At 43.1% G+C, this 26,112-nt stretch overlaps 1 protein-coding gene across 2 annotated transcripts in view; it reads left to right on the plus strand.

The window, feature by feature from the left end:
* The window catches only part of esrrga (estrogen-related receptor gamma a), a gene marked incomplete at its 3' end in the record, with an annotated part of 66,625 nt that extends 40,973 nt beyond the window's left edge, over nt 1-25,652 (plus strand). For both annotated transcript variants that reach the window (XM_079286739.1, XM_079286738.1), the window contains exons 6-9: nt 266-448; nt 20,790-20,896; nt 20,997-21,159; nt 25,408-25,652. In XM_079286739.1, coding sequence (XP_079142865.1) covers nt 266-448; nt 20,790-20,896; nt 20,997-21,159; nt 25,408-25,652 — 698 coding nt within the window. The remainder of the gene's footprint in view (nt 1-265; nt 449-20,789; nt 20,897-20,996; nt 21,160-25,407) is intronic.
* Nucleotides 25,653-26,112: the final 460 nt, after the last annotated feature.

The raw sequence follows: 26,112 nt of genomic DNA on the forward strand, positions 1-26,112 counted from the left end.
ATACTGAAATGTATTTATGTTGATTTAATGCAACATGTCTCTGTTTCTTTCTCCTAGTCTGATGGTTATGTCAGCTAAAATAGTTTTGCTACATGTGGAGATACCTTTAGACATGTGTGTTATTTAGCCGTGTTATAAGGGACTTTGCATATGACCTTTCACATTTTTGCACCGGATTGGTGTGGAACAGCTTGCTGCCTAATACGGCAAAAATTCACCATCTCTCTGTCTCTGTGTCTTTCTCCTTGTCTGGTGGTCATGTCAGATGCCTTTGGCTGCCTTGCAGATAACAAAATCGTCTCTCACCTGCTGGTGGCCGAGCCAGAGAAGATTTACGCCATGCCTGACCCAACAGTACCAGACAGCGACATCAAGGCCTTGACTACGCTGTGTGACCTGGCGGACAGAGAGCTGGTGGTCAACATCGGCTGGGCCAAACATATTCCCGGTAGGAAAGAAAACCTGCTGAACCCTGACTTTCACACTGAACCTTACCTGACTCATGTTGTGACAGGATCACACACACACACACACACACATTCGTTCATACGTACTTTTTTTCAATTCCAGAGTATGGGAGATTTCATATACACACCCACGCACATGTACAGGATAGCATACATGCGGTGTGTATTGGCAGAGTACACGGTTAGACTCGGCTGCTCCAGATGCAGTTCAGGTACACGCACATACACGCAAGTACGCCTGGTGCTAAAGTGTGACCTTTCACCCTAATCCTTGCACTCACACAGTCTGAACTGTTGACTCCTCCACTTGGCTAAACAAATGCCCTCACTGGTGTCACACCTTCAAACACGCACATACATTCTGACCTTTTGAACCAAACAGTCCAATCCCCTTCAATTCGACATGTGTGCGTGTTGGTTTGTTTGTGAGTCGTATGTACCATATATATATATATATATATATATGACAAAGCCCTTTGCAACCACAGCCTCTTGTGAACTCTTTATGTACTGGTATTAAAAGCCATAGTCACAAAAATGTCTTGCAAATACACAACTGGGATCGTATGAGTTTACCTGGGACCGACGTACACAACACGGTTTGACTTTTAGATTTTTTGTTGTTGTTTTTTTGTCTATGAGACACAATATGTCCTTGGACACAGAACATGCTTTGAGATGATTGTTGTTTGAAGTGATGAGCATTAATTCATATTTATGTGTGGTAACTTATCATATAATTTAAAACTACATCGTAGAGAGTTTTTGGATTTGAATGATTCGACGAAATGAAGTCCAATTCAAATGTCACATTCTAATGATAGCGCAGTGAATATTTTTGATCTTTACAGTAAGATGTGACGTCTGCTTTAGCCTATAGCGCATGTATGTCACTATACAGGTCTATCACTAAAACAGAACAATCTAATCTGTGTTTAAACAAACTCTTTTTTTCTGTTCAAAATTGAATCTGGACTACAAGACAATTGAAGTAATGGCAGGATTCACGAATGAGCTGTAAAATGAGTGAATAAGAAAATAAAAGACAGAAAAAGAGCAAGACTGATGATGGCGAATGCATCTGGCCGTACGATCTTAAATGAAGACGAAGACCGGGAGTAAGACGTACGAGATTAAAACTATAATCTGGTTTTGGTTTTAGTGACTGAGCCTGCTGTGACATCAGAGAGGAGGGAAGAGGAGTGTCTCAGATTAACACAGATTAGCACAGATTGGTCCCATTGTAGACTGGAAATATGGTTGTAGACTAGAACCCCCTGTTGCCACTGCTCACACAGTATAGGGGGTTGTGAGGGTATAGGGGGACGCACCAGATTAGAAGCATAAATACCACTCAGTCATGCTGCGTAAATCTATAATAATAAAGTCAATAGCGTTAGATAACAGGGTCTCCAAATGATATATATAATATATTATCAATAAATGTGAAAACAACAGAGTTGAAAGAGAAAAAAAGAGATGAAGTGAGAGAGAGAAGGATGGGAATATACATTGCTTCTTGTTAGTGTGTTGATCTATGTGCTGCTATATGGACAGTAAGCAGACATATATATTGATCCACATGCCAACTATAGCCCTTTGAATTTTTATTTTTCTCTTTCTAAATAACATATAACCTCATTCCAATGCTATCGCCTTTTCCTGTAATCTCCCTGTCCTGCGTTTTACTCTTTTGTGCTTTCTCTTTTAATCCATTTATCTCTCTCCTCTCCTCTCTCTGTCTCTCTCCCCACACCTCTGGGATGCACCGACTGTATATACATACATGCACAAAAATAACTCACAGACACACGCTGACACACACACTCACGTACACGTGATGTATATTTTAATGTATTGTTTTGCATTGGTTTCCTTTGCTCACTACTTTTTCAAGTGAATGGACTGAGTTAGCCAGGTTATGTGCTCGGCTGTGCGTGCGTGTGTGTGTGTGTGTGTGTGTGTGTGTGTGTGTGTGTGTGTGTGTGTGTGTGTGTGTGTGTGTGTGTGTGTGTGTGTGTGTGTGTGTGTGTGTGTGTGCGTGTGTGTGTGCGTGCGTGCGTGTGTGGAAGGAGTGAAGCGCAACGATTGCTTGGCGGAGGAGAGAAGATGGCGTGATTAGATGAACGAGGAAGGCAATCCACTGCTCACAGAGAAAGATAGAACTCTTCATCTTCCAAGTGTGTAATGCGCGTGTGTGTGCATGTGTGTGTGAGCGCCTTATGAAATCCTCATTGTTTACAACACTGAACACTGATCTAATACTCTCTCACACACACACCTACATACGTACATGTACACACAGAAGGTGATCTACTGTTCACTCAGGGTGGAAAGGATTGTCAGAAAGAAATACGCCTCCTCAACATTCTTCATCAGACTCCTACACAAACACACACACACACACACGAGTCAAACAATAAAGAGTCTACAATGACTTAAAGCTTGAATAGAATAGAATAGACCTGTTAACCTTGTTTTTCAGCCGTCTTTTTCACATCTTGTCAAGTGTGTGTGTGAGTTTTACTCGGTACAGGGTGCACATGTGAACACACACACACACGCGTCTGTGCTCGCCATGGTACAGTAATTTTTTTAATCAAATTGATGGAGAGAGACAGAGAAACAAAGAGAAAAAAGGCAGAGAGAGGAGAGGTGAAGCCAATTTATGCTTCATGATATGGCTGCTCAGCGCTGCATACACACACACACACACATGCATGCGCACATACACGCACACACAGCCTGCTAACAGTGGTAACAACGTGTCAAGGCGAGCGCCAGGCAGCTAATTTGAAGTCATTAGATGTCTGCCGTACTGGCAACAATTTGTTACGCTCACACACGCACAAACACACACACAAAAGCACATCGCATACACACACTGAGTTAAGAGCCGTCTGCGGATAGCGAGGAGGCTAAATTGTAAACTAATTTAAACATCACTCAGCGTTAGAGAGGCTGCCTGCAAGACAGGCCCCCGGATAACAAGGCTAGGGTACACGCGCGTATGTGTGTGTGTGTGGGTGTGTGTGTGTTGCTAGTCATGTTTGACACACAGACTTGCCTAACCTTAGAGACTTGTGACAACACACACACATAAACACACATATCTCTTTGATTGGTTCTTTGATTCTGAAACTGTGTTTGTGTGTGTGTGTGTGTGTGTGTGTGTGTGTGTGTGTGTGTGTGTGTGTGTGTGTGTGTGTGTGTGTGTGTGTGTGTGTGTGTGTGTGTGTGTGTGTGGGTGGGTGTGTGCGTGCGTGTGTGTGTGGGGGTGCATGTGTGCATGCACGCTCATTTCCATATTGATATGGCCTATATGCAAACATTTGATATGTCATTAGGAGAGGAAAATGAGGTTTCAGACTCAGTGTGTGTCTCTTGTTATCCCACCAGGCACGGGACCCCATCACACATTTGCACCTCACACATGCATATGTGTGTCAAAGACACAGATGAAATGCATGCAAACACAAACATAGACGAGTCTTTTTGCTGATTCAAACCGGGCCCCGCACATATTCACACATTTTGAAGACAAGTATATGAGCAGCATACTGTCACTCTCAGGAAACGTATGTGGAAATGTTGTAGGCGTTATTATTCAGAGGATGTGAAAGGCTTTGGCGTCCAATAATATGGATTAGTGGAGAGAAGATCTCATGTTAATGGCTCTCATAGCCACAACTCCAGTTGCATATTAGGCCGCATATCATAGTATTGTGTGTGAGTGTGTTGAAGGAGGAACAAGGAGCGGACAGGTGAGAGGAGGAGGCAAATATTTAAACAGGAGAAAATAAGAGAGTGAATTAAAAGAAAGAAAGGCTTTAAAAAAAATGAGCCATTTATCTGTCTGTAGAATTAGTCTTTTCATCCTCTTTTCTGTTCTCTTTTTCCCTCATCCTCTCTCTCTCTCTCTCTCTCTCTCTCTCTAACTAAATGACTACTGGGCAGTCATGCCAGCAGCTCTTATCTAGACTCGTGGACACAAAAGAGAAAGACAGACAGGCGAACACTTGACTTGACGAAAGCGCAAGGAATGAACAAATGAATGAATCAACGAACGAGAGCCAGAACCTATAACACAGTCTATTTTACCAGAACCATTCGTGTTTTTTTTTTTTTACAACCCCCTCCCCCATTCTTTCTTTATTCAAGGAAGAAATTGCTCTTGGGCTGCCCCCACTTCCCCTCCACTATTCTCTGGCTTCCATATCTCCTCTTACTTGCGCTTTCTTTTCTTACAGTCTTTCTTTCGTTCCCTTTTCAATTTTGACACTCAGGATAAGCGGTCTATGTGTCGGCAGTAAAGCAGTATGATTGAGCTGTAAAAACGGGGGAAGGGAGGTGGAGGGGGGTTGCTGTGTGTCTATTCATTTAATCGGCCTTTATGGAGATGTGGGAGAAAGGGAATTGGGTGGCAGTGGTGGTGATCGGATAGTAGGTGATGAGGGAAGTCCTCTTGGCTCATGTTCTGCATGCTTCTTTCAATCTTTCTGTCTCCTTTAGTCATTTATTGGCCTCTCTATCGTTCCTTCTTTCTTTGTCTTCCCCTCACTCCTTGTTTGGATTTGAGGATGAGCATGGGTGTTGAAATCCCCCACAGTGATGCTGAAAACAGGAATCAGGATCAAGGAGGATGTAGAACTGAAGAGAAGGTTTGAAATAAAACATACGAGACTGAGGTGAGAGAGAAGAAAAATGGAGCAAATGAGTAGAGAATGGAAAGCAGGGAGGTCACATACATTTCCTCAGTATAACCTAGATACTCCCAAAGAGCCTTTAATACAATACTATTCTGACCCGATGGCTAAATATCCCCCACCTCTTCAACCTCTCCTGTGACCTCCCTTTTTCTCCCTCTCTGCTTCTGGCTCTTTCTGTCTCTCCCTCCTTTCCTCCCTCTCTCTGACCTGACCTCCCACCCTCTCTCTCCATGGTATCCTTAACCTCTTCATTATCAAGTCAACCTCATCTCTCAGCCCCTATCCCCTCCCACGCCTCCAACCTGCCCTCTGCTCTCACTCAGCCATTGGCTCTGTCTTTCTCTTCGGTTTTGTTTGTCTGTATGTCCCTACAGAAACAGTGATCCTACTCTAGATTTCGACTGCTCACCGATCCGATCGCTCATTTAAATATGCCTTTTGTCCGACATTTTTTGTTCAACATTGGTACATCACAGCAGCCTGAGAGAGGCACCCAATGAGCCTTCCTTCAGCTTTGCCTCTGCTGTTGTTCTTCTGTGCTCTTTCTCTTTTGGCCATGTTATAAGTGGTGTTCACTTAGAGATGCAGTCAACCAGTTGAACAGTGGTCATTCAGACTGCCAGATAGTCAGTCATTTGGTTAGCCAATCAGTCAGTCAAGTAACGGCACAGCCAGTCAATCAACCAGAGAGACACCCAGTCAGTCAGCAAATATTGATTAATAGAAGTGTCCAGCTCCTTTTAGCAAATCAAATGTTGAGTCTCCGCAGCCAAAGGAACCATTGCACGCACACACACACACACACACACGTATACACATGGATACACACATCCTCGACTTTGATAATGCAGCTCTCTAAATTAACACTGACACACATTATAACACTTCACAATGAGCTCCAGGAGAGGCAGAACATCACTGTGTGTGTGTGTGTGTGTGTGTGTGTGTGTGTGTGTGTGTGTGTGTGTGTGTGTGTGTGTGTGTGTGTGTGTGTGTGTGTGTGTGTGTGTGCGTGTGCATGCATGCATGGACGTTTGTGTGCGCATGTGTGTGTGTGTGTGTGTGTGGGGGGGGGGGGGGGGTGTGGGTTGGGTGTGTGTGTTGATAGAGAAATGTAAAAGCCTAGACTAGTGATGATGTCACTCCCTGGCCCTCCTCATTAAGTCTGGTGTTGTCATCAATCAGCAAAGAGGTTGCTGGGCTTTGGGTCGAGTGGTAAATCAGAAAAGAAAACAGAAACAAACACACACACTTTATTCTTTTCCGATTGTCAAATCATCTTCCAGTCTGTCTCTCAGTGCCATTGGCCTCTGCAATAAAACGGCTGGTCCAGGTACACATGTGCACGTAAACCCGTAAAAAAAAAAAAAATCATACATGGACACACAAACGCACAAGCAGATTTGGCCCCATTCTGTCTGCTAAGGCTCGTTCACCTTGACCGTCACAGCACGCTACGTGCCTTCTTAACACAACACACAAACATAAAGTCCATTCACATAGACACACACATTCAGCACAGTGTGGAGACATTTACATGGTGGTGTCCAAGCAAACAAGTCTTTATAGGCATAACATGCAAAGGGTTAATTTAAGGTTTACTTATATGGTGGAAAGCCCTTTGAATTGCAGAGACATTTCAGAGGTATTCACATCTATTATCTGATCAATTATCCCATGATTTAAATTCTAGTCTAAATTTAAAATGCGTCTTCGTTATGTCCCACCCCTTGAACACAGACTGACCAATGATGGGGCAGCATTGGCCAGCTCTGACCAGGGTCTGACCAACTATCCGGCTTTGCTCCAGTCGCTCATGCATCATTTCAGATCTTTTCAGGCTGGTTTTGTGGTTAAATGTTGTGTAAAAGTCGTCAGTAATCATTCTTTAGCCTGAAGCCTATACTGTCGTTCATATGCTGATTAAAAAACATAATGAACACTAATTCATGAGGTTGCTTTTGTAACAAACTCCTTCTGACACCACTCTGTCTTACTTGAAGTGGCATAACGGACTCTGTCTTCTCCAGATTCTAATGAGATTCGACTGATGAATGAGTTTACTTTGATATGATTTAAAATCAGAACTTGATTTAGTTCATCGCTTTGCTCAATTTGGCTTCTTTCATGCACTCTAGTACATATCTTTATGTGTGTTTCAAGTCGCTGTTGGTTTTCTCTGAACTCTGTTGGGGGTGTTTGCGTTCCATTTCTGCTCATCCCTGAGCTACATAACACATTTAGAGAGATTGTGTGTGTGTGTGTGTGTGTGTGTGTTTCATTGTCCACATTTGTGCAGAAAAGACATCTTATTGTCCAGTGTGCCACCACCATGGCTTCCTCTTGCAGCCCATACAGTACAAACAAACACAGTCTTGTTTGCAGATGAAAACAAATATTGATGAAATCAAATTCGGAAAAGAATATTTGACATCTGAGCTTAATGTTTGGATTAAGTTGGGCTTTCTTTATTGGATTAAGCCTGTGGGTATTGGAAGCATGTCATCAATATGAGAAAGCAGTGGAGGGAATTATTCTCTGCATCGCTTTTCTGTTGTCTTATCTACTTTACTTCACTTTCTAGTCTTTATGGTTTAATAATCTGAGATTAAGAAAACAAACAGGATTTTATTTATTTTTTGCATTAAAATTGATCACATTTTGTGTAAAATGAACCTAAAATGTCCCCCTAAACACTGTAATATGAGTTAATTTAACAAAATAGAACCCCTATTTTCATTGGGAATGTGTTTGGGGAATATCTCTATAACATTTCCTCTTATTCTCAGTATGCTGTCGTGCTGCTTTTGTGAAGGAAGTTATTTATGCCAGATATGATGTTTTGATAAAAACACACACACTCACACACAAAGGCACCTACACGTTCAGTCCCCGAAGGCACGTTCGGTCTGTGTTGACTCTCCTGTCTGTCCGATGCCCCGTGTTTGTTTTGTCATCACCGTGTTGACAGTGTTTCCATGACGATGTGCCAATGATGACACTCAAACACACGCAGCTTTAAAAACACACATTTCTTTATACACACACTCAACACAAATATTCTCTCTCACACACACACTGGTTTGTACCTCTATCAGGTCACACCTTGGTGCTGACACACACCTTATGCCTTCAGATTCAAGCGACCTCACACTTCATACAGAAACACACAACTCGCTTCATGCTTGATACCAGCTGTCTCTGTATCCACGTGTGTATCAGACCTGAACTCAAGATGAAATATAAAACACAAAGAAGAAGTCGAAGGGTAACGGCAGCCTATGATAGTGGAGTCGTGTGCGTAACAACTAAATATGATCACATCACCAACAGCATCCTTCGTAATATCAGCACCGTTAACGAGTAAATGAAATGCCTGTATATTCAAAATTACACTGATTTTAAAAGTAGCGTCTGATGTAAATCCATTGTTTATTCTGCTCAGCTTCCGATTACAGCCGTTGATTAAAAATAATTTTAATAATTTTGATTCTATTCCAAAAAAAATGAGTCACGAAAGACATTCGGTCGATGGATATTCAAGTAAAAGTGAGAAAAAAAACACAAATATTGAAGTCATTAGATTTGCTCTCTGCAGCCCATTGCTGTTTTTCTTATTAGTGTGATTACATTAGCAAATCAAATTCATTTGTCTGTCAGCCTTTGAGACACAGCCTGCAATCTGAGTACACCGACTAATCTGCATCACATAATGTCTGTCACACACACACACACACAACACACCAGAAGAAAAAGATGCGTCCATAAGCATGCACACATGCATGCACACACAAACACATACATCATAAACGCACCCATGAACACGCAAACCTACACTTCTAATGTTGCACTAATACACAGTGAATGTGCACGAATGCACACACGTACACAGACGTGCACAGTTTTATAATATGTGACATCAGACGAGCAGTAACAAATAAATCAACACACCATCTGAGCCTCATCTCAGTCATCACTAGCAAACAGTCAGCTTTTACTACTTTCAATTTGCTTTTGTGTGTGTGTGTGTGTGTGTGTGTGTGTGTGTGTGTATGTGTGTGTGTGTGTGTGTGTGTGCGCGTGTGTGTGTGTGTGTGTGTGTGTGTGTGTGTGTGTGTGTGTGTGTGTGTGTGTGTGTATGTGTGTGTGTGTGTGTGCGTGTGTGCGTGTGTGCGTGTGCGTGTGTGTGTGTGCGTGTGTGCCTGAGAAAGAAGAGAGATGATGTGATGTGATATGATATGCTGGCGGGGCATAAAGATAGATGATCATAATTACGCACAGGCCAAACTCCATTTCAAATCATCATCATCCTATTCTATCTGTTAGGGCACACACACACACACACACACACACACACACCAAAAGCAATATGAAGAGTTCACACACATACAGGGATTCACAGTTTCCCACCCAGACATATCACACACATATGCATGCAGCAAATCTAGTGGAAGGAGGGACAGGCTTGTCATGGCATCACATTATTTCTGTCGGTTCATGCAAAGTTCACAGACAGGCAAGAAATAGTTATTCTCTCTCTCCTCACGTTCTCTCTCTTATCTTTGTACCTTTCCTCGCTGTTTCTGTCTCAATCTTCCCTTTTCTCCTCTTTATCTATACACATGTTCTCTTTTTCTTATGCACTCTGCTCAACCTCTGTTTCTCCTCTTACCTTGGCCTTCCTCTCCCTCTCTCGCCCCCATCATTGATCCTCACCTCCTTCCCCCTCTCTCTCCTTTTTCTTCCTCTTCTTATTTTTGTTTATTCCTCACTCCCCCTACGTTTTACTCTCCCTCTCTTACTTGTCCTTTATGCCCGATGCTCCTACTGCTCATCTTCCACCTTCCCCCCTTTCTTCTACCTCTCTCTCTCCCCCCCCCCCCCCCCACACACATCCTTCACCCATCATTCTTAAATAACAGTCGAGGATTCATCCTTTCCATCAGGGAATAAGCAGGTGGGAAAATGGGATTGGAGCGTGCCTGCCACCAGCTGGGGAAGACTTATGGTCTATGCACACAACACACACAAAAAGACAAATTATTTATTAATTTAATTGAGGTATAAACCCATAAAGACAGGGACACCTTTTGCACGTACACAAGAAAACACATGCAGATAGGCAACAGTTTGGGCTGCCCCTGTGCCTGCGTGTGAGCCAGCAGCGTTGAAAGGTAAAATAGAATAAGCATGTGTTTAATAGTTTATAACCAACCATTAGCATGTTGGTTCTTTGTCTACGTGGATGTTAAGGTACCCACATCTCGTATACACATGAACATTGATTGTAATGAGGACACATATAGACGGGCAACTTCTTAGTGTATAGAGAGATTGCCACTTCACAGAGACCAGAAGAAAAAGGAGAACAACAGACGATCGAAGATACGTCAGACCCCGAGCTGATTTATAAACACACATAGCTTAGTGTACATTGCGAGTCAGCTACGGAATAACGCAAGGCATTCATTTGCTTTCTGTTCATGTGATCCCACTGCCAGGGTTACTGTTCCTACAGCACAGGAACTCCAACAGTATGCTCTCATATCAAACCACCACTCCTCAAAGCAATAGGCCTTTCAGACAGCAGACATACTGAATCACTGCTATAGCATTCAACTGTCCATGCCAAGATCTTCACATTTCTCTCTTTATTTCCCTTTACTTCCAACTTCCAGTTACTGTTGAATATGTTTGTTTTCCAACTCTTTTTTTTTTTAATGTACATTGAACAGCATGCATGTGTTAGCACTTGTCACCTCCCACCTGCTATGTGGCAGAAGACCATGTCTCAGTGTTTCACTGGGTGTTCACATGCACACAAAACATACACACACACACACACAGCAGGAATAATGTGTGTAGTTTTTGTCTATTTAATCTTGATGGGATGTTTCATCTGCAGGCTGCTATCACAGCTGGCTGCCTTATTGTCTGGGTCAGACTGGTGTGTGTGTGTGTGTGTCTGTGTGTGTGTGTGTGTGTGTGTGTGTGTGTGTGTGTGTGTAGGTGTGTGTGTGTGTGTGTGTGTGTGTGTGTGTGTGTGTGTGTGTGTGCGTGTGTGTGTGTGTAGGTGTGTGTGCGCTTCTCTGTGTGTGTTCTTGCCCGTATACATTTTGAGTTTGTGATCCCCTATTAGTCGATAACACGTGTATATCTACAACTGTTGGACACATTTCTCTCTGATACACGTAAACACCATTTACCTACATGGACAATATGCAAGTGTGTGTATCGTGCATGTGTGTGTGCTGTCCATCTAGCCACACACACAGCCCTACCAGACCATTGGCTTGGTTGCTGATGATGACATATGAGTTCCTGGCCTTGGTAATGGCTGTTAAATCTCATAATTACACGCTTCTTTATTGCAATGCATAATGACCCCACAGCACTATTGGACAATTAATTAAGATTTTCAGCCCAGGCTTTTTCAAGCCCAGATGAGGAGGTGGAATGAGGTCTAATGTCCGTGTCTTCGAGCTAGGACATTAAGGCACGACGCTGTAGGAAAGAAGGCTGTCTCTCTGTGCGCATTCGTTTTCATCTCTGTCGTTCGTTCAGTCTGTGTACGTCTCTCTTGTTCTCTCTGTCCTCTCGCTTCTCACTGCTCCAATGTCGAGCCTTTCCTCTCGATGCTTGTCCTGGATGATGATATCGGAGACCATATCTCTAATCTGTGAATGGTAAATGAATCCCTGTGGAGTTTCTGCGGTCCTCTCTCTATGGAAAGCTACGGGGGATTAGAAAGATATACACAGCCTCATAATCTCATATACAGACACCAGGCTTGGACGGGGACCATTGGATTTTGTTTTAAAGCCACAATCAGCAAGTTTCTATTCATAAATCAATACCCCTTTTTAATGCAAAATGTTGTTTGTGAAAATGTCAAAATACATGTGACAACAAACAATTTTATGTAATCATCTTTGTATACGGAAACAAATCTCCTGCCCAGTGGTTTGGATTGCAGGGCAGCACATTTGCTGATGCTTGGACGATGGATTTAGTCTTTTCAGGAGAATATGGTATGGTAGGATATTGTTCTGAAAAGATAATCCACCAAGAGATCAATAGACCACCACAACCCAGTTAATTGAGCAAGCTGGGGAAATGAATTAATCACAGACTAGATAGATAGATGGATGGATGGATGGATGGATGGATGGATGGATGGATGGATGGATAGATGGATAGATGGATAGATACCTTTCTTTGCTCTTTCTCTTAAACCCAGTTGTCCTTCACAATTACTATCACAATAATTCAATCACTGGCTATACAGTATTTCCCAGGAAGTATTCCTCCTTTCCATTTGTTCCATGTAGAGAACTGTCAAACTGTGGCAATGGAATCTTTTATGAAGGCATACAAATATTAAAATGATGTCAACTTTATTCTTTTATGAATTTTATTTTTCAGCTCAATGTTTTTTGTCTGTCAGCAGTGTCTCTGTGAGAGAGAGAGAGAGAGAGAGAGAGAGAGAGAGAGAGAGAGAGAGAGAGAGAGAGAGAGAGAGAGAGTGTTGGTGTGTAAGCTTCTCAGTTTTGTGTACACATGTGAATTCCCCTGACAGATTTGTGTGCACATGCTCTCACACACAGTGGTCATTCCTGCCTGCGTCAGCATTGTTTTTGAAGAAGGGAGAGACGCGATTAGAGGAAGACAGGATGGATTGAGTAAAAGAAAGAGTGACAAATGACAAATAATGCCAGAAAACAGTAATTGTGTAGAAATGAGTTATTTTGCATGACGTTTATTTCACCAAGACATTCTCAAGCAGAGCAGACGATTGCCACTTGAGCAGCACACTTGACTCTATAAAGCGATAAGAAGACATGACCCCAGTGGAGCTAGCTGTGGCACATACCCACACACACACACACACACATACTCACCCACACACTCCTCGACATGGCCCTGGCGGAGCTAGAAGTGGGTAATTAAAATGTAAATATTGATATTTTATTATTTGAAATGCCTCCACTGCAATGCTCTTAATGTCACTCCATCTGTCGTGTCCACAGAGACTTGGGGTTGCCCTCAACGACCGGCCGCCCCCACCCAAGCAACCCCGCCACGGCAACAGCTATAACACTCGACACACGTCTCTGCTGTTGCTGTGTCTCCATTTTAGCTCTAATTAAGTGTTGAATATTAGCACCCGCAACCACAGAGGCAGCGCATACCACACGTGTGCACAGGGAGAATACAGCCCACGACCCTCCTCTCCACCTCTGTCTCTCTCCTCCCCCCCCGACTCTCTCTTTCACGCACACACATCGACACACACAGACACAGAGAGCACTCATCCCCACTACAGCAATGGGAAGATTTTAAGTGTTAATCTTGCAGTGCTGCTGATGGTGTCTAATGTATGCAATTAACAGTCAGCCAGGGCTGAGGGTTTGGTAATTAGCTTGCTGTTCACACTGATTAGAGGCTACTGCACCCTATGACTGCTCCACTCTCCCCGAGGCCGCACGGGGAAAAAGGGGGGATATGGAGGGAGGAGTGGGGAAGGTGAAGTATAAAAAAAGATATTTTAGCCAACAATATAAGAGGGGTGAAGGTGATGACGTGTGTTTGTGTGTGGTATAAGTGTACTAGAAAAGTAACTGATAGCGTACCGAATACATTTGTGTATTTGTACAAAAATGTGTCCGCTATTGTCCGTTGGTCATTTACAGTGTGCGCAACTCAAACGCAGACTCCGTAACGTCAACCAGGTAGTCATTCATTTCAGAAAACTAAGAGTAATCAGATCCAAAACATAATCTTAGCCAGTCTTCAACAAGACTTCAGATGGAACCAACAAGAATTGGTCATGTCTTTTTAAACATCCCCTCTAGACATGTTTATAGACGTGTCAAAATGATCTGCTTTTATAATTTGTGTCAAATTCTTTTTTGAAGGTTCAATAACCTCGTTCAAATTTCTTAACAATGTACATCAGCTGTAGAAGGTGGACATGGCTCCTTCATGCAACCACATTGAAGTGTCTTCAGTGTTGGCCTCAGTATCCACGGTGTGCAGAGGCTCACCAGTCAAACCATTAGAATTTGGCCCCTCTCTGCAGCCACCCTTCATATGGTTTGAAATACAACAGTGTTGTTTCTGTCGTTTCACCCTCACTGGAATTAAATGTCTGTAAAAGAATAATACAAACTTGCAGGTTGGACACAAACATTTGCATGCTCTTCACACTCACAAACACACTTTTGATCCACTGAAATGATTTTGATAGAGCAACTTGATTTGCACTTTCATATAATATCAACTCCATTTGAAAATATGATGTTTTCTTAAACACATCACGTGTACGCGTATGTGTGAATGTGAGTGTGCACCCTGTGTGTCTTTAAGCCTTTCTAAATTAGCTCGATCTCTGGGTGGAGTTGTTTCCATTTCGTTGCGCATCTCTGTGTAATTGGGTCAGCTGGTGGATGTGTGTGTGTGTGTGTGTGTGTGTGTGTGTGTGTGTGTGTGTGTGTGTGTGTCACAGCATTTGCCAGCGTGCTTGTCGTGTGCGTGTATCTTGTGTGTGTTGTTTCAGCTTGGCCAAAGCCATCACAGGGGGTCCGTGTTCATTTGGGCCGGCGTCTGGCCGTATGGTACAAAACAGTTTGAAATGTGCACACACACGCGCACACACACACACTCAAAAAGCATCACAAGGGAGCACTTGCGTTACACAGCATGCAACAATGTGCACACAAACACAAATTTATACACAACGCATACAGAAGGTGGTATGAGAGAGAGCACTGGAGCTGCGTAACACAGGGTGCATACAGAACATGTACACACACACACACACAGGGCAGCGATGTGCTGGTAACTGTTGGACACTTCACGTGTCCTAATGCAATCTCTATCACAGTGGGTCAGAAGACTTAACTCTGTCCCCTGCAGAACACAATACGTGTATAGTACATGCTGCACATAGATAATCCACAATTCTCCTCTCTTACAATTAGCATCAGGACGATCATGAATCAGTTTACATCAGTCCTTAACACCTTTGTTAAAGCGAGAGAGGTTTGGTTAGCAGCATCATTAAACTACATTTAAGAGGAAGTGATTTTATGTTACAACAGAGAAGAAAAATCCTGATAGTCTATTACATGTCTATTACACGTTTATTACACTGTAGCATTGTTGGACACATGTCATTCTTAATAATCTCTGTAATGAGGAGCTGTAGTCCAGGATGCCCCTCTCACAGTACACATTCAGTTCCCCTTACTGTGCTTCGTGTGAATTCAGTGTTGCTGTGTTGTGTTACATTTCTATGACAATGTGTGAAGCTTATTCTTACAACTTCAATCCGGATGACTCTTGATAAATGTGTGAGTCTTTGCTGTTAAACTGTCGGGACAGGCTGAGAAGTTTCCAGTTAAATGTGTCCTGGGGCCGTGATCAAATAGGACAGATCACAGCGTCGCTGGTAACAGAGCAAGCAGGTGCTCAAAGAACGTTAAGCCGCTACAAGTGTGCAGATGGACCACCATATGTATTTTAAAATATCTTGTAACCTGCTTGTATTCAGAGAGTCAAACGGACCTAAATGTGGCTGAGGGAATATATAACATAAAAAAGAAACCAAACCACTTAAAAGCCTGTTAAACCATTCAATTAAAAGTAAGCCAGTGTAAGTTATGTAAAACCGCAATGTTCCTGACTCGACTCCAGCTAGGGACATTTGTTGCATGCCATTACTCTCCAGACGCCAACATGTTTTCCATCAAAGGCAAAAAAATGCCAGAAAATATATTCTCATCACACCAGGATCACATCCACCAGACAACAACAACACCACCAACTCTACTCCCTGGTCTGCACACTATGATTCAATAAAACATTTTTGCAAAATGTGTGCGGTAAGTGTTTTGGAGGTTAGACTTACACGCGATGCGAGACAGACTGCTCAAGGCCTATTCTGTCCAGGCCACAGTTCCACACTGGGGGTTGAGTTGATAGTTGGCTCATTCAGAACAAATGTGGTGCAGCAGCACTGAGCTGACCTGCATCTCTGCTGGCGGCACTCTGGCAGTGTCTCTTCCTTGTCTTGTTGATCTGTCGGTTTCAAAGCAAATAGAAAATAGAAAATGTTGCCGAAGAGACAAATTATTCAGTTCCATGTGCAGTCTATGTGATGTACAGGCTAACACGTGTCAGGGAAATATTCCAGATCGGATCTACTTTCATTTCCTCAGTTTTACCTGGAATCATCAAATCACATCCACATTCATGCCAAAAGTCTTTTTATCCGCAGTGACAGATTATGAAGACTAGTCGTGTGTTAATAACTGGGACCAGATCAGCATTACAACCAGTTTTCACAGCTGTCACATTCACACACACACACACACACACACACACACACACACACACAGAATACGCTTCTTTGATGCATTAGGCATTGCAGATACACATAGGCCCTATCGTGCAAACACATACAGACTCGCATGCACATACAAGTAGCTTCACAAATGCTCACAAACTGCACACACACACACAAGTGCACATGTACTCATAAGCATCACAATCGGTTCTCACTGGTTCCCATTTGCCCTGTAACCACAAGAAAACAAATATAGGCCTCCTGGATATGTGTGTTGGTGTGTGTCTTTGTAGCAACTGGGGCGTGAGAGAGGGCTATCCTGTGTGTGTGTGTGTGTGTGTGTGTGTGTGTGTGTGTGTGTGTGTGTGTGTGTGTGTGTGTGTGTGTGTGTGTGTGTGTGTGTGTGTGTGTGTGTGTGTGTGTGTGCGTCTGTGCCAGACTGTTGTGCGGTCTCGGGTGTAAACGTGCAGTCAGGACTCATTTGGCAGACAAACAGGCCGCAGGGTGGCTGGGGAATCGACGTGTGTGTGTGTGTGTGTGTGTGTGTGTGTGTGTTTGTCTTCATGTGTGTGTCTGATAGAGCAAAAGGAAGAGGAAAAAAGAAAGAGAGCGCGAGAGCAAGCAGTAGAGGTTAAGTCTGCATGACTGCACTGCAGCCTCTTTCTGTCAGACCAATGTATGGCACACACACATACCTGCACATACCACACGCTCTCTCTCTCTCTCTCTCTCTCTCTCTCTCTCTCTCTCTCTCTCTCTCTCTCTCTCTCTCTCTCTGTACCTTCATAGATACAAGGTACAAGAGAGCGTCCTAATATTTGACACACTCCGAACAAAAGCACGCACACACGCACACACACCCACATATCCAGCTAAATACACCGTCTGGGTCATTAACTTGACCTCATGCACACCTTACCTCATCCCAATCAGTATGTACACACTTGTGTTTGGTAGTTTATATCCAACTGTGATATACTAGTGAGTAAATCCAGGCCAGGAAGTGATATGTTCTAAGTAATGAGAGATGAGTGAAGATGTAGAGTTCATTCAAAGACATGAGCATATATCCAATAATGGCGTCTAGGGAACACAAAGCTTTACTTGCAGGTCACGTCCTGTAGCAATTTGCTCTCCTTTAAAGTTTATATTAATATATTTAAGCAAAGCTTTGAACTTAATTTCCATTGTACATTACTGTACATTCAGCTCAGCCCACCTTTACCACAGTAAACACAGGCTGCACAACGTCCACACATACACAAACACACTCGTACTCCCACACATAGTATGAGATGCCTTATCAACAATGGGCAGAAAGGAAATGTAATTTGAGCCAAATAGGGAACCTTCTTTTGTCAGGTGAAATCACAGGTATATGAAAGAAAGGTCTCCACCCCTCCCAGCACCATCTCCACCACCACCTCTCCGTCTAACACCGCTCTCCCTTTTACTTTCTTCTTTCCTTCGTCTCACTCATTCTCATGCTCTCTCTCTCTCTCTCTCGCTCGCTCTCTCCATCAATACCTCTCTCTCTCCATCATCAGCACTAAATTCCCATTGATGTTTCTTTTCTTCTGCTGTATCGATCGCTTCATGAGAAGGAGGGGAGGAAGCGAAGAAGGGAGAGATGGCGTTATCTGTTAATTAATTTGTCCTGAAGCTGGCCGCCCATTAATCAGACAGATAAGAGGCATTGGATGGCTGAACAGCGCAGACAGGCTGGTGGGGAAGGGGAGGGGTCGGGGAGGCGCACATACACAAACACACAGAAATACACACAGATAGAGACGCACAGCAACATGTATGGGAATGTATGCATATGCAAAGAATACAAACATGCTGGCAAAACAACAATCCGGCACATGTACGGGACAGTAATGTACATTATGTTCAAGTATATAAAGCATACACATATTCACAAAAGCACACAGCACTCTCACCTACACACACACACACACACACACACAAACCGTGTCCTGATAAAAATCATTGATGTGTACCTCAATAAGAAAAGCTGCACTTTCAGCTCAATAAATTAATCACAGGGGTTTTAATTATCGGTATTTCCTTTGTGCGTGTGTTTGTGCATGTATGTGTGCATTTTTATGTGTAATTAGGGAGAAGTTTGTTGATGTATGAGCTAATCATATTATAAACTTAATGCTAGTCATTCAAGCCTGTTTTGGATGACATTTACAATTTGTTTTCTGTATCCGTGACTCTGTGTGTGTGTGTGTGTGTGTGTGTGTGTGTGTGTGTGTGTGTGTGTGTGTGTGTGTGTGTGTGTGTGTGTGTGTGTGTGTGTGTGTGTGTGTGTGCACATGAGTGTGTGTTTGCCCAATTTTTAAGCCATGTGTGCCTCCACTGGCCCCGGATCAGATTCCACCAGGGGGATGTGGGTGAATTGATTGAACCCTGCGTGTTCTTCCCACTGCCAGAGCGCTGAAAAAACACACACACTTACACACACACAGACAAGTTAAAACACACAAGCAGTGACACCATTAAATGACATTAACCCCTTACTCACGTCCTGTTCTCTTCACTTGACCCCAGGGTTTAAACAGATTCAATAAGTGTGTGCGTTCATTTTAGCAGTGCCCATGCTTATTTCCCCTGCCCACGATGAGTGCTGACTCCTAAGGACCCCCTTAAGACTTCTGCCTCTGTGAAAGAGATGTGTGTGTACATCTGGGTGTGTGCATGAAGACCCCCTTAAGAAATTCACCTCTAATCCCTTCTGATGATTTCATTAAGTAGAAGAAGACACTGCCAGTTGGCAACAGTACTGCTCCCTTCACTGTGCTTCGTGTGTGTGTGTGTGTCAATCATTCACATTTGGATTCCTTCCAGTGTGTTCCTATGCATTTATGTCTATGCATATGTGATACTGTATGTGTTTGGGTAGCAGTTTCTATCGACTGTATATACGTGTGTGTTTGTGTGTGTGTGTGTGTCAGTGTGTGTTGGATATGTTAACAGTTGAAAAATGAATTAGAGCACATTACAAACAACAATAGCCTGCAACCTGGACATAATGAGACGCCTGCCATTACCCATCAACACGCTGTGAGATAAGAGCCCCTAACGCACATGCACACACACACACACACCAACACACACACACTGCCACACACCTACCATCTCAAGAGGAGGCACATGGCAGCAGATGTTGATGAAGAAATATCTTCCCTCTCATCTGCCGGCTTCTCCTGGCAGGATGCTCCTTTCAGACACACAAACACACACACACACACACACACACTGGAGGGCTGCAGTGAGGTCTGACAGGTGTGCTCACATGGGCCACTGTCTTTACCTTTCCTATGAAGACTTGCACACACACTAAAATGCACACATAGGCAGACAGGCAGGTGTGAATGAACAGGTGTGTGAGGCCAGGACAGCTGTGAGGAAAGGTGTGAGTGGGCAGGTGTTCCATTAAAGATATTGACGGACAGAAAGAGAGAGAGAGAGAGAGAGAGAGAGAGAGAGACAAGAAGAGAGAGTCTGTTGCGTAAGAATGTGATCGAAAGATATGAAATGAAGCAGCGAAAATATTACAAACAGAATGACAGTAGAAAAAGAGACTTTCAATACAGACCCTGAAAGCGAAAGCATAATGCCGCAAGCAAAAGATGTGAAAGAGAGAGAGGCCCAATAGACCGGACATGCAGGTTGAGATGTATCAAGATGGATGGAAAGAAGGTGAAGCCAGAATCAGACAAACAGATGGTCAGTTGTAGTTAGACACTGAGAGATAAAAAGGCATGGATTGCGATTGGAGAGACGGACAGATATAGACGTAGGCAAATAGAAAGACATGGATTGACACCAGAGCAAGCAGGAGTTTTGAGGCCATAGCAGCAATTAGTGTGTGTGTGTTGAGCGGTGCAGCAGCGATGGCCAGCATTGATCCATGGAGGCTGTGTCAGGGGGAGATAAGGCCTGCCTTTCCCCAGAGAACAGCCCTGGGCACAGGGGAGAGAGGAGGAGGAGGAGGAGGAGGACTCCTCTGGTCAACTGGATGGATGGAGGGTGGGCAGGGAGGGAAGGGAGGAGAGCCGATCTTGACCCTCGCACAAGCTTCAAAACCAGCTTTATTCACTCCTTTTCATTTGCTCCACCTTAGTTTTACTTTTTCAGCATGACTGTTTCTGCTGACTACTTACAATAGTAAAAACAGAGTGCTTAACTCTTTGCTGTTTTGGGGCTAAAAGATGAACAATCTTCTCTCTTGCTTGTCTCAATCGCCCCCAGGCTTCTCTACGCTGTCTTTGGCAGACCAGATGAGTCTACTGCAGAGTGCATGGATGGAGATCTTGATCCTACGTGTTGTGTACCGCTCACTGTCCTTTGAAGACAAGGTTAGCATCTTTTTGTATTTGTTGCTTGTTGATCTTATGAAATATATAAATACATGCATGTATGGATGTTCATTTGCAACCTCTTTGTGTCTCTCATTAGTTGGTGTATGCTGAGGACTACATAATGGACGAGGACCAGTCGAAGCTAGCTGGACTTCTGGATCTCAACAATGCCATCCTTCAGCTGGTCAAGAAATACAAGACGATGAAGCTAGAGAAGGAGGAATTTGTCGCTCTCAAGGCCATCGCTTTGGCTAACTCAGGTTTGAAATGCTTCACTTTTTTTGTCTGTCTGTGTGTTTGAGTTTGTTTGCATGCGTCTGGTGGAGAAAGAGTTAATCCTTGGAATCTCCCGTCCCATGGGACTCATTTAAACTGAACCATCAAAGCACTGATTTCAATACTCTGCATCTAAACACACACACACACACACACACAACGGTGACACATGATGCATACTTTTCACACACAGTGTTTTTTTCTTTTACAGCACCTGCCGTTGTCAAACCTCCCACTTGCACTGTTAGAGCCACAGACAATGTTTTCATCACACTCCTAACAGCCACTAATGCCAACAATTATTTAACGAATACATACACACGGCAAAGGTACAAACCCAAACACACACGCATCTTCAACCTGAAGCCCACCTCCCACCCGCAAACAAAGTGGCGATCCCTTTTACAATTAGCATAGTCGTCTCTTCAGATGCCTGTTAAATAAGCTGAAATCATTAGAACCCAAAGTCTGTCGATAAAGCCCCCTCTCTGATGTGTCCAGCTGCATCGACAGCTGACTGACACACTCACACACACACACACACACACACACACGCGCGCACACACACGCCTCCTTCCTCCCATGACCCGTCTTTTGAACTTTGTCTTGGAAGCCGGCCAGCTCTTCAGTACTCTTTAATTACAAGGGGGTTGCTGTCAATACAATGTGTTTAAATGGGAGAATGCAATGGCAGAGCTTTGAATAGGGAGGGAGGGGCCTTTTGTTCTTATTCTGCCACCATCAACAACACACACGCACGTACACTTCGGCGCTTTTTCTCTAATATGCCAATTTGATCTGTCTTTCTCTGACACAAAGACATACTCAACATAAACTATTATTGTGTAGTTTAATGTCAGCCTCGGAACGAGGTTTGCTCACACACATAGTCATGCACATGCAGAAAGTATTGACATGTTGTTTTCCTGTGGGCAATCAATGTCTTGGCCCTGCCTATTTGTGTGTGCGTGTGTGCGTGTGCGCGTGTGCGTGTGTGTCAGTGTGTGTGTCAGTCTATAAATGTTGCTGACTGAAAGTTGAGAAAGCTGTCTGGTTCTGCTGGCTGGATACCAGTGGTGATGATCATGATGGTGGTTATGAAGACGTCTTTGGCAAACATGTTTTACATACATGTTGTCCTTGGTACCAATGGCCCGGATGGGTTTACAGGTCTGGGAGAAAGAGAAAGAGTGGCCTAAGTATTGAAGATAAAAAAAGATTTATTAGGTACACCTGTAAAATCTATCGCAATTCAAAACAACACTGTGAACCGTGTTATATTCAATTCTTGATTGGTTCATTGTTTGGTCAATAACATTTTCCAACAGGACATCTTCAAATTGCTTTTTTTTCCCAACCTAAATCTAAAGATATTTATTTTTGCCAAGACACAAAACAGAGAAAGTAGCAAAACTTCACATTTGAGAAGCTGCAACCAGAGAATATTTTTGCGTTTATAATTAATTGGATTCAAATGATTAATCAGTTGTCAAAATGGTTGACAGATCATTGTCTGTTTATAGAATATATACGATGAATCAACTGATCGTTTAAGCTCTAGAGCCAACTCTCTGTCAATTAGTGGTGTTGTTGTATTATCTGCATTATAATAACTGGTGTTTCCAATTTTTTGTCCACCCACATTTCCACACAAACGCACACATAAGCTGAAACCCCTTTGCTAGTTTGGCACATGTAACTCAAAAAGTATCCTGATGAATCTGGGGAATAGTTCTCCAACACAAGCGTACCTCCCTGCTGAGAAAACTCACGTTTAGGAATAGTTCTTCTTTTAACTGATTGAAATCGAAACAGCTGACAAAATAAGAACTTTGCGTTATTGCCCAGACTCTCTTACTGCTCTTCAAGACAACAGAATGCTAGCATTAGCATTTTGAAGGGCACTGACACTAATTAATTCACAGGATGCTAATCGTCTGCATTAATGAAGCCAAGCCTTAAGAAATGTTAGCAAACGTGCCCCACATGTAAAGACAGCTAAACTAGCCATGGGAAACAAGCGGCACGTGTGTGATGTGTGTGTCTGTGCATTCATTTATGTGTGTGTGTGTGTGTGCATTGTGAGTTTCATGTTAACGTGTGTGTTTTAACAGCCGTATGTGCTTGTGCTCATTAACGTCCGCTGTTTTACTTGTGAGCGTACTGCGGGTCAGAGCTCGGGAAGCAGCCATGTCTACCACCGTTAATACTAAACGTACAGTATTCATCAAAAACAATGTGAAACTCATTCAACTTCATTTTAACGCATGGTCATGATAGGCTGCACTTCAGCTAACCACTTATTAGAAATCCAAGAATAACGAGGAGAATGGAATTGTTTTATAATTGCGACCGATGGTAATACTCGTAAATTTGTACATTCAGTACGTGTTTATTATGTGTTTGTTTCACTTTGCGGTACATTTGGTACAAAGTTTATGTTGTGTTTTTATGTACCAAGAGACCATATCTGGCCTGAAAATGTTTTCATCAAAATGAATAAAAAGAACGAAAGTGAAAGTGAGACACACTGACAAAATAGAGATATGAAAAACAGATGTTTGTATTGTATGTTAACTATATTTTATTACAAAATGTAAATAACAATCCACCTCATTAACCTTAATGCATATAATTGTTTCCTCCCGCAACAAAGCTTTCCACTGAGCAAAATATCATCAAGTGGCAAAATGCAGACATTTGGAGCACCCACTCGTATTTAAACATTTGAGAACAGATAGAAGCTGAGTTTTCTATTGATCCCTATAGAAAGCAACCCACTGACTGGTCTGGTCCTGCATACTGATACATGCATTACACTCTATAGATCCAACACTTCGTATTTGATTGTGTTTGCGTAAGCGTGGACTTCAATGTGTGTGTGTGTGTGTGGCTGTGATCACACATTTTATGTTGACTTTATCTGCACTGTATCATTTTTATGTTTCACTTACCATCAAATGCGTGTTTGTGTAAGTTCAGACTTTCTTTGGTGAGGTTTACGAGTGTGTAAGTGTGCTCGTATTCAGTACCATAGCATTGTTTTAAGTGTTCTACATGCACTCATACTGTAGATTTCGTCCCTCTACAGATCTACTTTGTGTGTGTGTGTGTGTGTGTGTGTGTGTGTAGGTGTGTTTGTGTGTGTGTGTGTGTGTGTGTGTGTGTGTGTTGGGGTGTGGTGGCCTATCAATAGTTGCCTTGTGATTATTATTTAACATGCATGTAGTCATTGATCGGAGACATTGATCGGAGGTTGCGAGCTAAAGGCCAGCTCACATTAAGACTTTGCCTCCCTAAGGGGCAATATGGAGCATTACTATTGAGGGACATTCTCAGCCTTTACTGCCACATATGCTAAAACGCACCTTACATGCCAGCTCAAAGAGAGATTACAGATGTGTGCAGCCAAATGCTTACGCACTCACACACACACACGCACACACACTCACTCTCTCAGGTGCGCATCTCTCCATCATTCTACAAGTCCATCTCTTTTTTCTCCGCCCACTCGTCTCTTTGTGAGTCCATTCATCACACCCATAGATCCACACCTTAAAGGCAGAGAAGAGAGCAGCCCCAGATTCTAAAGCCCCAATCCTGGATTTAGTTCAAGAAATTGTAGGTTTTACATCTATGTTACACAGCAATGCCAACAACTCTGAACTAAAGCTAAAACTTGTAAAATACTGCATTTATGATTCATATTTAAAAAATCTCTTTGGTGTGCGGAATAAAACACTGGTGTTGGTTTACATTCAAATGAATTTTGTACTTTTTTGATATATGTCAAGATCACATTTCACGACACCATGAAGAATTTCCTACCCTGAGTCTGTGACCTGTCAGTAGCATCACTGCATTGAGCCTGTTTGGATTGTGGATTATATCTTTAGCACCTCACTCACACAGCAGACAGCGGGGGCACAGCTACCGACAGAGACACATACTGTTCCAGAGTAGCAGGAGGTTTCTGCAATGAAAAACGTGCCGGCTTATGATGCTGTAAAACTCAGATCATAAGCATTTCAGTCAGAAAAAGAGGCTGATGATTATTTTAAATGCATTGTCCAATCGCATCATGTTCTAATAATAACAAATAAATCAAACCATAACCTCCTATTGTCCTTTTATTGATGTTTTTCACAGTACGATACTACAAATACCTCTTCAAATGTATTTTAGTTCACATTTAAATTGGAGTTGTGTCTTTGTCTTCCCTCCTTCTCCAGACTCCATGCATATTGAAGATGTGGATGCAGTGCAGAAGCTCCAAGATGTGCTCCATGAGGCCCTGCAGGACTACGAGGCTGCCCAGCACCAGGAGGACCCCCGCCGGGCCGGCAAGCTGCTCATGACCCTCCCCCTCCTCCGCCAGACCTCCACCAAAGCTGTGCAACACTTCTACAGCATCAAGCAGGACGGCAAAGTCCCAATGCACAAACTCTTCTTGGAGCTGCTGGAAGCCAAGGTCTGAGGACGGGAGAACAGATCGAAGAACAGCTAGGCGCCAGTCCGAATCTCACTTTGAATGACCTCCTGCTCTTTTACACACACACACACACACACACTCTCTCTTACACGCACACACACACACACAGAAATATGTTCCTGAAGTACTTCTGCTGACACCCTCTCCTGTATAAACAAGTCACCTAAACCTCTTACCTGAACCCCTGAACCTCCAGCGTCTTTGACAAAAGGGTGCTCACTCGACCTTTTGTTTTGGGGAAACATGCTGACAGACTGACATGACCCCCACATGACCGAGGGAAGAAGATATTTCCTTTTAAAACTATTAAAAATCACTCAACAGTTACCACAGTGGAACACTGAAGATGGCAAAACTCTTATGCATTTAATAACTTTAAGATGTTGTTAAAAGACATGCGCTTAAATGAGGACACATTTAAAAGAAACTGAAAACTCTTCATTTT

Source organism: Melanostigma gelatinosum (assembly GCF_949748355.1).
Source record: "Melanostigma gelatinosum genome assembly, chromosome: 2".
Lineage (NCBI taxonomy): Eukaryota > Metazoa > Chordata > Actinopteri > Perciformes > Zoarcidae > Melanostigma > Melanostigma gelatinosum.